The 14,968-nt window shown below is 48.9% G+C and overlaps 1 protein-coding gene across 1 annotated transcript in view; it reads left to right on the top strand.

The window, feature by feature from the left end:
• The window catches only part of CHD3 (chromodomain helicase DNA binding protein 3), a 64,287-nt gene extending 49,877 nt beyond the window's left edge, over nucleotides 1-14,410 (top strand). Inside the window, exons 26-40 of the mRNA XM_053362093.1 lie at nucleotides 814-879; nucleotides 1,517-1,602; nucleotides 2,370-2,503; nucleotides 4,393-4,537; nucleotides 5,367-5,532; nucleotides 6,041-6,159; nucleotides 6,572-6,725; nucleotides 7,190-7,291; nucleotides 7,803-7,943; nucleotides 8,268-8,376; nucleotides 9,344-9,476; nucleotides 10,076-10,271; nucleotides 11,362-11,525; nucleotides 11,807-11,933; nucleotides 13,417-14,410. Coding sequence (XP_053218068.1) covers nucleotides 814-879; nucleotides 1,517-1,602; nucleotides 2,370-2,503; nucleotides 4,393-4,537; nucleotides 5,367-5,532; nucleotides 6,041-6,159; nucleotides 6,572-6,725; nucleotides 7,190-7,291; nucleotides 7,803-7,943; nucleotides 8,268-8,376; nucleotides 9,344-9,476; nucleotides 10,076-10,271; nucleotides 11,362-11,525; nucleotides 11,807-11,933; nucleotides 13,417-13,514 — 1,940 coding nt within the window. The 3' untranslated portion in view covers nucleotides 13,515-14,410. The remainder of the gene's footprint in view (nucleotides 1-813; nucleotides 880-1,516; nucleotides 1,603-2,369; nucleotides 2,504-4,392; nucleotides 4,538-5,366; nucleotides 5,533-6,040; nucleotides 6,160-6,571; nucleotides 6,726-7,189; nucleotides 7,292-7,802; nucleotides 7,944-8,267; nucleotides 8,377-9,343; nucleotides 9,477-10,075; nucleotides 10,272-11,361; nucleotides 11,526-11,806; nucleotides 11,934-13,416) is intronic.
• The last annotated feature ends 558 nt before the right edge of the window (nucleotides 14,411-14,968 follow it).

Here is a 14,968-nt window from a genome sequence, read left to right as displayed (position 1 = left end):
GCCACCTGGCACTCTCAGGGCTACTGAACCTATCTCCAAACAAAATGGCCCCAGATTTTAGGGACCCTGTCCTGACCTCCCCCCCATTCTCTTGTAATTTGAAACATGCAAATTGAGGGGGGAAAGAGTGACAGTTGTAACATTTATGTATGCTCGGAGTGGCTAGTCCTCAGGAAATATTCCTGATGGAGGTTGGGGGGAGAACAGAGCCAGAACTGTATCTCCTTTGTGTCGTGTAAGGTTTTCCCAGATTCCATCTGCTGGAAGTGCCTGAGGACTGTGGGTTTTTTGGGCAAGACATGGAGGTAGGACTGCTTCTCCCATCATGCAGTGGAAGGAAATTTAGACTAACATGCCCCCCTGAAAACCAACCTGGTCATACATTTGGTTACTGGTGTCTTAAGCGATTTTCAGCTTTCAAAAAAAAGGGGTTGGTGGTTGTGTTCCAGCAACCTCCTCTCCAGCATTTTGCATGGAAGTGATTGTCTGGTGATGTGGGGTTTATGGGAGGGGGCAAGAAGCACTGAAAAAAGCAAGAGCCAGTGTGGTGTAGTGGTTAAGAGCGGTAGTCTCGTAATCTGGGGAACCGGGCTCGCGTCTCCGCTCCTCCACAGGCAGCTGCTGGGTGACCTTGGGCCAGTCACACTTCTGTGAAGTCTCTCAGCCTCACTCACCTCACAGAGTGTTTGTTGGGGGGGAGGAAGGGAAAGGAGAATGTTAGCCGCTTTGAGACTCCTGAAGGGGAGTGAAAGGCGGGATATCAAATCCAAACTCTTCTTCTTCTGCTTGCAAACTGGCCTGATGCTGTTTCAGACAATCAGTCCGAGTACTCAGTGGGCTCTGAAGAGGAGGACGAAGACTTTGACGAAAGGCCAGAAGGTGAGGGCTTGTTTTTCCTTCCTCTCCTGCATGTGGTGTGCCCTGAAAGGAGCCTGAAGATTGTGTAATAGTCCAACTCTCAGCCCAGGGGAGGGATCCTCCATCTTTCCAGGCTCAATCCACAGCTTGTGAGCTCCTGCCAAGCAAAGAGAGGGAACAAATCTATATGGCTGGTTGGGAACAGAGGTTTGCTCTTGTGCAGCATTCCATCAGGGCTGTGAACTGTGTGTACACGCGCGTTTTTGTGTTACTGATTCTTGGCTTACTCTGCCTTGTATTGCACCTAACAAACCCCGTGGGACTTGCTCTTTCCTGGTGGCCTGCCTTCCTCTGTGTGATGGGAGGTTGCTTTCTATCACGGCAGCCTGCTGCACATGTCTTTCTGGGATCTCAGCCAGCCAGCCCTCCCTCCCTATTGGCATGCCAGGAGGAGGGCTGCGTTCTCTTCCTGGCTTTCCCGGGCCAAATGAGTGTGTGGCCTTGGGCAGGCCAGCACAAGGGACTTCGGTGGGACCTGCTCCGTGTCCTGCCTGCCAAGCCAGGCGGAGGCTTTCTGGGCACCTGGCCATGCCTCGGCAATACTAGAGCGGTGGAGGGATGTGATTGTAAGCCTCTGTCTCTCGCTCTGCGTGCCAAGGTCGCCGACAGTCCAGACGGCAGCTCCGGAATGAGAAGGACAAGCCTCTCCCCCCGCTTCTGGCACGAGTTGGTGGGAACATTGAGGTGAGAGGACGGCCTTGCAGGATGGCTTTTGAGTGGTGGGAGGGGAAACATGGATGGGACAGGTCCACAGGTCCACTTCCCCAACTGTGGAGTAGTAGGGAAAGGGGTACTGGACCGGAAAGGGGTACTGGAAAAGGAGCAGTGCTTTGGCTTAAAGGTAAAGGGACCCCTGACCATTAGGTCCAGTCGTGACAGACTCTGGGGTTGCGGCGCTCATCTCGCTTTACTGGCTGAGGGAGCCGGCGTACAGCTTCTGGGTCATGTAGCCAGCATGACAAAGCCACTTCTGGCGAACCAGAGCAGCACATGGAAACGCCGTTTACCTTCCCGCTGGAGCGATACCTATTTATCTACTTGCACTTTGACGTGCTTTCGAACTGTTAGGTTGGCAGGAGCAGGGACCGAGCAACAGGAGCTCACCCCGTCGTGGGGATTCGAACCGCCGACCCGATCGGGAAACCCTAGGCTCTGTGGTTTAACCCACAACGCCACCCGTGTCCCTCTGCTTTGGCATAGGCGTTATTTATTTTTTATTTCATTAAATTTATGTGCTGCTTGATTGTAAAAAAAGCAAGCAAACATCAAAGCGGTTTACAAAATCTAGGTGTTGTGGTACAGCTTGAGTGGTGGGCAATTTGGCAACAGTTACGCTCTGTGGGCAAGTGGCTAGTTTCCTAGGTTTCCTAGAAGAGTTAGGGGGACCCTAATAGTAGCCATATTAGTGACGCTTTGGGGATGACCCTGGCTTTTGTGCCACCTTCTTTCAGGTGCTCGGGTTCAACACCCGCCAACGAAAGGCCTTCCTGAATGCCGTCATGCGCTGGGGCATGCCTCCACAAGATGCCTTCACCTCCCAGTGGCTGGTCCGGGACTTGCGGGGCAAGACGGAGAAAGAATTTAAGTAGGTGTCTTGTGTGAGATTTGTGTCCTGCGACATTCCACTTCCCAGGGGGAAGAAGGGTTCATCCTGCCTCCTGATAAACAAAATTTGAGGATCTTCCTGCAAAGCAGCTGTAACCAGGATTTTCTAAACGTCACAGTCCTACTGTACAAGCATAAACACACAGCATCTCAAGAAACTTATTTTCATTAAAAGAAAAAGAAAGAAAACAGACTCTTTCTAGACATTCTGGCCACAAAGATAAGCTTGGCTGCATACCAGCAATGCCTGATAAAACCTCCAGAGCTCAAGGGAGACCCATCTTTAGCATTCCCCCTGCTGGTATGAACAACTGGAATGTCTCATACAAAATAAGCAAATGCAAGGAAAGCAGTTTTCAGTCTAATTTGTTCAAGTGCCAGATTTGGCATTTTCAGGTATAGCATGACATATAGCCTGTACTGACCCTGAACCCTTGGAACAGGGTGGACAAATTAGCCCTGGGACTCTGTTTGCCAAGTGATGATGGTTCTTACTCATCTGACACACCCTCCAAACATTTTTTGGGTCTGTGTTTCCTGGAGTGTGAGGCGTAGAGGTGACCCTCCCCTCCCTCATGCAGACCCAGAGCAGTCCCTCAGCAAAGGGGGGCTGTGGCCGGGTGCATTGGGGAGCCCAAGCTCTGGCATCTACCAAGCTGGCCCACAGTTACAGAGCTATGTGCTCACAGAGTGAAGACAAGGGAAGAAAATCTGACGGCAAATGTGTGGGTCTTTGTCATAGGTGGGGTGTTTGGGTTCAGGTCCACGTTCAGTCTTTCTATTCCTTTCTGTTTCCTCCTCTCCCTCCTATCTCATGGTTTGGGTGCTATTGCTTCTGGAAACAAAGGCACTAGAGGTCTGTGACATCATTGCAATCTAGCCACTGGTTAGAAGTTGGCTTTTGCAGATGGATAGCAGCCTATTTCAAAAGATGTTAAGGTGCCATCCACTGCCGCAAAGCAGGCTCCTCCTGCTTTAAACCCAAATAATTCTGTTCACAGCAGCTCACCAAATGCAGAGGATAACAGGAACCCAGGTCAATCAGATCAAAGGTCCATATAGTCCAGCATCCCCGCCCCCTGCCCACAGTTGACAGCCAGTTGCCCCAAGCGGGGGGAGTCTGCGAGCAGGACATGAGTGCAGTCACTCTCCCCTTCCCAGGATCTCCAGCAATGGGTATTGAGAGGCAGGCTGACTCTGATCCATGAAGCTATTGATAACTGCCTTTAAAGTTGTCCAAATTGGCAGCCATTGGCAAATCTTATTTCTATAGGCACTGTGTGAAGGACTCTCCTTCCATTCATTTTCATTGGATAATCCCACTGATTATGGGAATGAAGCAAAAACGCTTCTCCATACATTGCATAATTTCATACAAATTTATCACCCTCTACTTGCTTTTTTCCTAAACTAAAAAGCCCCAGATGTTTGTAGAACCATAGAATGGGAGCACAAGTGTCATCGTCCAACACCCTGCTATCACAGCTAAAAAAATCTATTTCAGATGGCCGTCTAACCTCCCATTTTAAAAATTCCAATAAGGAGACTCCAGCACCTTCCCTGGTATTCCAGTCCACTGCCAAACAACTCCTACTGTCAGAAAGTTCTTCCTAATATTCAGTCAGAATATCCTTTCTCATTTAAATCCATGGTTTGGGTCCTACCCTCTGCAGCAGCAGAAAGCAAGTTTGCTCCATCTTCGACGTGACACCACTTCAGATATTTGTTTTATCTGTTGTAACCTTTCCTCATAGGAGAGTTGCTCTGTCCCCTGAGCATCCATGGGGAAATGTATCAGGATCTTAACTTTGGTGCTCCCCCCCCTTGCATAAATTCTCATTCAGCCTGTTGGATTTTATATTTCTTCAGGGCATACGTCTCACTATTCATGAGACACCTCTGCGAGCCTGGGGCTGACGGTTCTGAGACTTTTGCCGATGGGGTGCCCAGGGAAGGTCTCTCGAGGCAGCAGGTCCTGACACGGATAGGTGTCATGTCTCTGGTGAAGAAAAAGGTAGGGAATCTGACCATCAGGGTAGGAAAGGCAGTGGGTGGGTAAAGGGAAATCATCCAGTTCCCTTAAGAAATTATTATGCGTGGGTTGGAGCATGGCTTCTTTCCTCTAAAGGAAAAGGAAGTGTTCTTGAGTATCTTGGTTTCTTGTTCACCATTAACCAGGTAAATTCCAACTCCCTCTTCTTCTTCTTGCTTTAAATAACAAGCCAATATTTTACCCATCCTCTCTCCACAATCCCCATAGCTCTGGAGCAAATAAGCCAGTGCAAATTCAGCTCTAGCATAATATAGTTAATATTATGTGCATTGCAACCTTCAGTTTGAAGAACAGGATGCTTAAAAGACAATTCACTATTTTCTCCAAATTCTCTTCTTGAAAAATTCTAGTCTGTCTCTTATAAGAAGCATATTCTATTATTACCTTACTTCAAATATAGACTTCCCATTCAATAGCCTGGGAAGAAGTAGTGCCCTTATTATTTTCAAAGTATTCCTGGAATTCAGCATCTCTTTGAATTTTAAAATTCTCATCATACAAAAATGAGATACTTAAATGCCATGAGACTGAACCACAGTTTTTGTCTGCTTTGAGGCTATTAGCATGATTTTTTAAAGGGAATGAATGGGAATGCCAGTATTTTGTGGTGGGTTTTTTCTGTTTGGAAACATCTTGACTGCAGAATCTCTTCTATGAGAGCCTGACTGAGTCCATGGGATCCTCCCCCCTTCCTCAATATTTCTACTGTTGGGCTTGTTCTTGCGGCCCTTATCTAACACAGCGAAAATGTGTTTGCTCACAGTGGGCTGCATATCTTTTTGTATGGCAGGTGCAAGAGTTTGAACACATTAATGGTCGCTGGAGCATGCCTGAATTGATGCCTGACCCCAGCGCTGACTCCAAAAAGTCATCCCGAGCTTCGTCTCCCACCATCAAAACCTCCACCACCACCCCAGACCCCAGCTGCACCAATACCCCCTGCACCTCCAAGCCAGGTACGCCCCCTGGAGCAATGGGAAACACTGAGCATCTCTTGGTGGGGGGTGGGAGGAACTCCAAATCACTTCCAACCAAGAGGCCAGAGACCCTCTTAATGGGTTCAGAATCTGGCCAATAGGCAAAGGTATTTTCATGTTGCTAGTCGCTTAGGATTTCTGTCCTGCCATATCTCTGAGCATTGGGGCTGGCTATATTTACTAATTCATTCCAAATAGATATCACTCTCAAAAGAGATTAGAATTTTGCCCCAGGGTCTAAGACAAAGTCACTCTACATTGATACCGGTATAAATGAAACCAGATTCAGTTTAAGAAGGTGGCTGTATTAATGCTAGCATACATTAGATAAAAACTTGGCTTGTGAAAATGATAAGCGTCATGTGGATTTGAATGGCTGCAGTTTATCTTGGCTTTGGATTGGTCCTGAGGTGTACAGGGTTATAGTTCAAATGTGTTTTTGAAGAAGGAGAGGATGACTGACTTACCTTGGTGTCCATCCCACCAGCTACCCCGGCTCCCAGTGACAAAGGAGATGGGGCAACCCTGGCAGAAAAGGAGGACCCAGAAGCCAAAGATGAGAAGCCGGAGAAAGAAGCCAAGGGTGGCGAGAAAATGGAGGTTGAGGTTTGTGTTTGTGCAAGTGAGGGGTTCTTTCAGGTGGTCCTGCAAGCAATAGAGCTGCCTGGTTTGGTGTACCTTGGGGGAGATATTTTGGGAATGTTTTCAAAAGCAGTGCTCCTGGGGAAATTACCAGGATTGCTGGTACTGAAGGCAACAACCAGCATTCTGTGGATGTGCCCTGCTCTCTTCTTCCCACTAGTTTTGATATTAAAAGCTTCTGGCCTTTAGAAACAACAGCTTGAGGATTCCACTGTTAAGCAGTAGCTCCACCTGCAAACAGTGAAACTTCAACCACACAATCCCCTTTAGTAACGCTACATCATCTCTAAGTCACTTCCCTGCTGTGTGGAGTTCCTAGCAATGTATCACTAGCTCAAAGGGTGGTGGAAAATGGTTGTTATTTTGCATTTCTCAGCCTTCAGCCCCCGAGCAGCCCACTTCTGCCACCTTCTCAGGGGGGAAAGCGGAAATGGAGTCGTCCAAGAAGCCTGATCAGGAGGGATTGGTAGCACTTGGGGAGAAGGAGACAGAAGCCGAGCCCGCAGTCAAGGAAGAGAAAGAGAAATTGGGTAAAGATTTATAAGGATGGGGATGGAGGGGGAATGCTTCTAGATGTGAGCACTGAAGACTGTCCTTCTTTGGGAACGTGGGGAAAATGCATTTGAGTAATAAAAGGAAGGTGCAAATGTGCCTCAAGAATCCTCACCTGCTCTTTACTGTCAAGGAATGTGGACCTGAGAAGAGCTTGTCATCAGTGGGAGCTCCAACCAAACTTCCACCTTGCTTGTATTTTTTCTGGATGGTGTGTGGTGCTATTTAGTGGAGGTAGTGCCCATGGTTCTATGGGACACCCCCCCTACACGTGTCATGATAAGCAACCAGTGTTCCATTTTCAAAGAGGGAAGCAGCTTTGGCTGTTCCTTTTGGGGCGAAATGGTAATCGATTATAGTGAAAATCCTACACAGCTCCGTATGACATCAGATACTCCAAGTGACACCCCCATACCTCACATTTTCCCTGCACTTTCCAAAGTTCCAGATGCTGATCCCGAAAAACTCGTGGCAGATGAGAAACCCACAGAGAGTGACGAGAGTAAGGAAAAGGCTGAGGGAGAGGCACAGGAAGTGAAAAAAGGTAACATGGGCTTTATGAGGCAGAAGTATAGAGGGATGAACCCATATGTGGTTGCAGGGCTTGAACTACTAAAGCCCTTTGCAACCTAGAGCTGAATCCGTGTCACCATCCAGGGGTTAGGCAAGTGGGGGGAAATGAGCAGTTTAGGACTCTCACTGGGAAGGGGACATGTGATACTTTCCAGTTTTTAATTCCCCCTCCCCACATTTTGCCTTGCCCTGGTTTCTGGGAATGGCCCAATGGCAGGATTTGAAGGTCCTGTTTGGGAAAGGACAAAGACCACCAGTCTCTGTTTCCCCTTCCCACTCCAGAAATTGGCTGACATGTGCAGGGTGACTCCACGTGGCCTTGAGGGAGGGAGGCAGGCCTTAGATTTGAGGGTGTGGCTTATGTAGAATTTTGCCAACCCCCTCCAGCGGGGAAGCCTGGGGGAGGGGCACAGAAGCGGGATGGAGAATTCAGGGCTTGGTGGCCTCTTTCACCTCCCTGTTCTCACCTTCCCTCTTACAAGAAGAGGCAAAAGCCGAGAGGGAGCCTGGAAAAGAGCCCAAAGCTAGCAGCATCAAAGATGAAAACCGGAACAATGGCAAGAAGGAGGAGAAGACTGAGAAGCCCCGATTCATGTTCAACATAGCCGACGGTGGCTTCACGGGTATGTTGTGGCTTCGGGTGCAGACCCACAATGTGGAGATGAGCCTGTGCTGGGATAGAGAGTGACCTGGCAAGTGTGTGTGTGTGTAGGTGTGTAGAGAGCGGCCCCCTCCCTTGTTTGGGCCAACTAGGGAAAGAAGCTCTCTCCCTTAAATGGATAATGTGTGAACTAGGTCACTTAGTGTGGAAGCAACTTGTACTGTTTGAAACATTGGGTGCCAGCTGGGTCACCTTGTGAAGAGAAGCAATGCACTTAATTTTGCCAGAAGTTCATCGAGAGTAGCACTGACTGTGGACATCTCTCTCCCCCCCCCCCTCTCTTCAGAACTCCACACCCTGTGGCAGAACGAGGAGCGAGCCGCCATCTCCTCCAGTAAGCTTAATGAGATCTGGCACCGCCGACATGACTACTGGCTACTGGCGGGCATTGTCCTGTATCCTTTGACCCAGGAGAGCAGTGTGTGTGTGTGTGTGTGTGTGTGTGCTGATTCATGGCAAGTAAGAAGAGCCAAGCTCACCTCCTGGAAACCCCTACTTGAGGTCTTCCTCAGCGAAAGGTGCAGCCCTTGGCGAGAGATGTGACAGTACAGAGAGACGAGTAACAGAAATAAAGGATTCGTGCCTAACCTGGGAGTGGGCTTGGTTATGGCAGTCTCGTCCAATATTGGCCACTGGCTGATTCAAAGGGAGATTTGGCACTTTCTGAACAGCTGTCTAGAGCAGGGAAAAGACCCAGCGACTGTCCTCTGTGCTAGGAATGTCCGCTGCTGGTGTTCTGTATAGCAAACATGACTTCAGTGTTTCCCCTTCTTGAATGCTGCTGACAGCAGAGTCCTAGCATGGGAGAAGAGCCCAGCAGCTGCTCAGGGACTGTCCTGCTGCTCCTGGAGGATTATCCAACCATTGCCGGGCAGGCACTAGGACCCAGCATCTTCTCCTTCCAGCCTTGAAAGGAAACGTTCCATAGGCAGTCATCTGCCCAAAAGGTTTTCTCCTAATCATGCCCTGTGATCCGAAGCATCTTTGCCCAGCAGGGCTCAATGGGACGTCTTACCCAGGTGTCTTTTAATATTTCATACCAAGTTTGCCACCTCCTCCATTCCTTTATTTCTGAGGAAAACAAAGGTTCAAACGCTTTTTCTTGCTGTTGTATGCTTTTTTATGTTTATGGAGCTGTGTGAGTTGACAGGAAACAGCAGATCCAGACTTTCTCTCATAGCCTCAGGGCTGGGAAAGGCATTTTATGGCCTCTTGGTTCAGGGTAGATAACCATGCAGAACCACAAGCTGTAGGCTGTGACTTCATGCCAGGCAGTTCCTTATTCCCCTGCCTTGCTGGGAAGTGGCAGTGGGTTCCCTGTGACCTGTCAAGATTCCTTAATGCCCCTGCACCTCTCTACAGTCATGGCTACGCTCGCTGGCAGGATATCCAGAATGACAACCAGTTTGCCATCATCAATGAGCCCTTTAAGACCGAAGCCAACAAGGGAAACTTTTTGGAGATGAAGAACAAGTTCCTTGCCAGAAGATTCAAGGTGTGGATGAATTGATGGGACCAGACAGTAGAATCAAGGGCTTGGGGCCAGTTGGCAGTCACATGACTACTTCAGGCATAGCAGTCTGTGTAATTCAAAAGCTTGCTTTCAGCATTTTGAAGCTAAAGTTGAAGCTGTGTTAACGTTGGCAGTATAACCAGAGTTTGCCGATCTGAGGACGACGATGTCAGCGGCTTCTGAAATAAACCAGGCATATATCCAGACAATTACATATTTCCACAATCACAAATGTATTTTGGGGTGCAAAATAATCTCAGCTTTTATAAACTGGTTTCTAGTCCTTATGGTTATGAAAATAAGTTTGAATCTAATGCCTGGGGAGAACCTGAAATCCTTAAAGGGGGCAGTGGAGGTGTAAGCCTTTCAGGGGTACTTCAGTATTCTGCATAGTTTCCTTCCCCTCCTTGTGGCTTAGAAGAGCCAGAATTAACTGGATTTATTTAAACTAATCAGTACTGAAGAATCTGCAAATTATTGCCCAGTCCTGGTTTTGGTTACCTTGAGAGGAAAGCCACGTTGGGCCAAATGGCAGTTTTTCAAAGCACCTCATTTTCCATCTCTCCATTTCCTTCCTTCAGCTTCTGGAGCAAGCCCTGGTGATTGAAGAGCAGCTGCGGAGAGCCGCCTACCTGAACATGACTCAGGACCCCAGCCACCCGGCCATGGCCCTCAACACCCGCTTTGCCGAGGTGGAGTGTTTGGCCGAGAGCCACCAGCACTTGTCCAAGGAATCTCTGGCTGGCAACAAGCCTGCCAACGCCGTCCTGCACAAGGGTAAGAGGCGGGCGGGTAGGAGGGCCCGGAGAGGACAGTCCATGTGAACCCCCTACACCCCGCCCCCCGCGCCTCTGTGCAGCGTCCTCCTTCTGTACCACATTCTGAATCCATTAAAGTGCGGTTGTGATCAGAAAAGCCGCTGTGTACAGTTGTCTCCTTGATCCTGCTCTGTGTATCTCTGGTGTATCTGCTTTGGTCTATCCATGGAGTATCCACAAATATCTTCTGAGTATCTGCCAACAATCCTTTGTGTGCTTGCTGGACATCTGCAAAACATCTTTTTATCTTCTGAACATTTCCCCTCTCCTCTCTGTCCCAAGCATGACTGCTGAGTAGTCCATTGAGTATCTTTTGGTGTAGCAGTGGAATTATGCCCTTCAGACTATCCTCTTACACAGTCATATTCAGTGCTTTTGATGTATCTTTTCTTTTTTTAAAGTCCCCATAAAATTCTCTTGAGTTTCACATGGAGCGCTTCTGAGATACCTGGCTCCATGCACTTTTAAGTATCACTTGTGTATTTCTCCACCAAATATTCTGTGAGTAGCACTGGTTCACATTTGTCCCCATCCACGTGTCTCTTAAATATTTTGCTGTCTCTGGTGCATTTCTCAAGTATATCTGGTTTGTTTTCCTGTGAGTTTCTCTGGTGTGTCCCCCACCCTCCCAAATACTGTGTGAGTATCCTTTGCATTTAGTCTCCCATCTTGGTGCATTCATTTCCCTCCATCCGCTTGGACTCATCCGAGAGTCTCCAGTGCCTGGTAGCTATCCTTTGGGAGAGTATTTCCTCTGCGCTTGGTGATGAACAATCTGGCAAGTGGGCCGAATCCCTTCTCTATGACGGGTGGGCAGAAAGAGTGCATAGATCTTCTAGCCCATTTTAGGAGTGTCCATGGAGTAAGTTTGGCTCAGGAGCAAATCTCACGCCGCTGCCCCAGCCCCCATGAACTTGGTGAAATGCAGGATAGGTTTGGCAAGGGGTTCTTGGGTTCCAGGAGAGGTTGCCTGTTAACCTGGGCTCTGTCCCCCCTGACAGATTTCGGTCTCTTTCTCCTTCTGTCTCCTCCTTTCTCTCTCCTACCAGTGCTGAACCAGCTTGAGGAGCTTCTCAGTGACATGAAAGCGGACGTGACGCGCCTGCCAGCTACGCTCTCTCGCATCCCTCCAATTGCCGCCCGCCTCCAGATGTCCGAACGCAGCATCCTCAGCCGCTTGGCAAGCAAGGGGAACGAAACGCAGACTGCCCCGGTAACCGTCCGCTCCTTGCTCCACTCTCGTTTCCCTGACTGGCCAGTGAAGTGGGGTGGAGGGCAGCTCACAACAGGGCCTAACATGGTTTTGCTTCTATTGGTGTAAGGCAGCCTGGAACACAACTGATAAAACAGGCTGTGAAACTTTTAAGACTTGGAGGGATGGTCCTTCTAGACAGACATATTATTTCCACCTGTTCTCTTGTGGCATTTCTCTGCATTGTGGCTGGAGTTCAGTTGCCCTCTCCCTCTTCTTCTTTTCTTCTTCTCTTCTTACAGGCCTTCCCCCCTGGGCCCTATGCCACCCCTCCAAGCTTTGGGGGCTCTTTTGGTGCCACCCCTGGCGGAACGCTCCCCACTATGGGTGCCAACTACAGCCAAATGCCAACTGGCTCCTTCATCACAGGTTGGTTGTGGGTGAGTGGGGAAAGAGCAGGCAAGGGCAAATTGAAACTGCATGTGGGATCCCTGACCACAGTTCACCCCCCCACCCCCACTGTTGTGGGGCCAGCGGGGGGAGGGGATTTTGTCTCATTCCCGGACCAAAATACATCCTTAGAGCAACAAATCAGAATGAGCATTTTTGATATTCTGGCATTCCTGTCTTTGACATGGGACCCTAGATGGCATTCTCTGATCCAGTCACTAACCAGACTCATGCCTACTTAACAATGAAACCCATCGAGGAATGAAGATTCCTGGGTAGTCTGGGGGAAGAAAGGTCAATAAATGGGTGTTGAAGGAAGTCCAGCAATCGTACCTTCTCTCCTTGGCTCAAGGATGTCAGAACATGGAAGTTGATGAGGGATTTTCATGGTTGGTTTTTTCAGTGCCCCTAAAAATGGTATTCAGCAAAATATGTTCGGCATTTTGTGATTTTATTAAAGTTCACCACCACCACCCTGCACAATACCATTTTGAGGCTTTGTCTCTTTTTCTCCTTTCTGACGCTGATGGTGGCTTTCTAAAAAGATTAGAACATGTGGGCGGGAAAAGAAGTGTTTTGTGGTTGCTAGCCAAAACAGCAGCTTCTGTAGCCAGAAGTGGGCTATGTAATGGTGGTGACATAGCAGGGGATGGTTCTCATCACCAGTAGTCTAGGAGTCTTGGTTGACCACAAACTTGACATGAGCCAACAGTGTGACGCGGCAGCTAAAAAAGCCAATGCAATTCTGGGCTGCATCAATAGGAGTATAGCATCTAGATCAAGGGAAGTAATAGTGCCACTGTATTCTGCTCTGGTCAGACCTCACCTGGAGTACTGTGTCCAGTTCTGGGCACCACAGTTCAAGAAGGACACTGACAAACTGGAACGTGTCCAGAGGAGGGCAACCAAAATGGTCAAAGGCCTGGAAACGATGCCTTATGAGGAACGGCTAAGGGAGCTGGGCATGTTTAGCCTGGAGAAGAGGAGGTTAAGGGGTGATATGATAGCCATGTTCAAATATATAAAAGGATGTCACATAGAGGAGGGAGAAAGGTTGTTTTCTGCTGCTCCAGAGAAGCGGACACGGAGCAATGGATCCAAACTACAAGAAAGAAGATTCCACCTAAACATTAGGAAGAACTTCCTGACAGTAAGAGCTGTTTGACAGTGGAATTTGCTGCCAAGGAGTGTGGTGGAGTCTCCTTCTTTGGAGGTCTTTAAGCAGAGGCTTGACAACCATATGTCAGGAGTGCTCTGATGGTGTTTCCTGCTTGGCAGGGGGTTGGACTCGATGGCCCTTGTGGTCTCTTCCAACTCTATGATTCTATGATTCTATGCCCTCCTCCTCTTGTTCCTTCTTCAGTGGGCAAGAGGGAGCACCAGGCAAGAGTTGGGAGCTGCATGTCTGAGTCGTTCCTCTAGCTAACCCTGCCTTTTTCTCTCTCTGCTTGTGCAATTGCAGCCAACGGTCCCCCTGTGATTGTGAAGAAGGAAAAAGAAGGAGAGAGCCTGGAGAAGAAAGAGGCGAAAAGTGGGGAGGTGATTTGCATAGACGACTGATGGGGCACCTGGGCTAACTTGCCCACCTGGTCGCTTCTGGACAGGTTCTGCCTCTGGCAGAAGGGAGGGGCACGTGGTTCCCCTCAAGCCTCTCCTCTTTTATTTTCTGATCACGTTGGTGGCTTTGCCTGGGCGGTGGGGAGGGTGGGTGAATAATGCCCACCTCAACCTCCTGTGTTAGATTTAGTTGCTGTCTCCCAAGCACCTCCTCTCTCCCTTCTTGGGTGTGGGGAGGCAGGTCTCAAAACCAGCCGGGGATAAATGTTTGGGAGCCAGGGCCCATCCGGGTTCTGTTTCTGGCCAGAGGCTTTTAAGTGGAATTGGAATTAGGCTCCCAGGGCTCCACCTTTGGAGTCTCCTGCTTATGACAGGGGAGGGGGCTGCCTGCCTTGTGGCATTAGCTCCTGGCAGTGCCGAACCTTTGAGAAGCACTGCAAAGTGACTCTATAAATATGAATATATATATAATGTATACACACTCATCCTGTATGTTAAACCCCCTTCCCACTTGTTCTTGGACCCCTTGCAGGGGCGATAATGGGGCAGTCTGGGGAGGGGGACACACTCCCTAGCCATGTTCTGTTCTGAGAACGCATAGTGTGGGGAGCAAACTCCACCACCATCTCCCTGCATCTGGAACTCTGGGGAAGCCAGATCCCGAAGGTGCGCTCCTTCCAGGAGTGTCCCCTGCTTTGAGCGGGCGGCAAGGGGGCTGCCTCTTTCCCCCTCCTTCCTGCCAGCCTCTTCCTTAGAAGCAAGTTGTTGGAGGAGGAGGGGGGCAGGGAGAAGGGGCAACAGGAGGGCCAGCTCTGCACTCCTGGATTTTGTTGCCGGATCTCAAGTCACTTCTTGTTTAAAACTTACAGAATAAAGGCACTGTTTCCTTGGCTACATCACCTGGGTGCGTTGTGCCTCCTTTGTGTGGGTGGCTTGGAAGAAATGGGGCTCTGGCAGTGCTTGAAAGGGGAGGTTAGGTCTGCTGTTGCGTCATTTGTTTCCACTGCAGTTTCTGTGTCATTTTCACAGAATCTAAAAGGTTGCTTTGCACATTTAAAAAAGGTACACATAAGCGTTGACGATGAATTTGCAGTTGTGTGTGCTGAGCTTACAATGCTCTCCGCCATCTGCACCTTTGCAAAATATGAACATGCTGTGACTTACGCATGGATTTAATGTAAGCACCTTTCCATGCAAGATTGTTAACAGATGAAACGAGGCTTTAAGAAATGGGGTAAATAGCAGCATTTGCCTTTCTCGTGCAGAGGATTTTGGAAAAGTTCAGCCCTTGTTATTGAAGAGGGGAAAATGGGTATGTAGGAACAGCTCAAGATTATTTTTATTTATTTATTCAGGCTTCCTCCCACCTCTCCTCTTGGTGTAAATGGCAGCTCACACCCACAATAAAACACATACGTTAAGGCAAGTGGCAATCTACAAGCCAAAAGCAGAGCAGG

The sequence above is a fragment of the Podarcis raffonei genome, chromosome 13 (genome assembly GCF_027172205.1).
Source record: "Podarcis raffonei isolate rPodRaf1 chromosome 13, rPodRaf1.pri, whole genome shotgun sequence".
Classification (NCBI taxonomy): Eukaryota; Metazoa; Chordata; class Lepidosauria; order Squamata; family Lacertidae; genus Podarcis; species Podarcis raffonei.
This window is presented reverse-complemented; position numbering and strand designations above follow the sequence as displayed.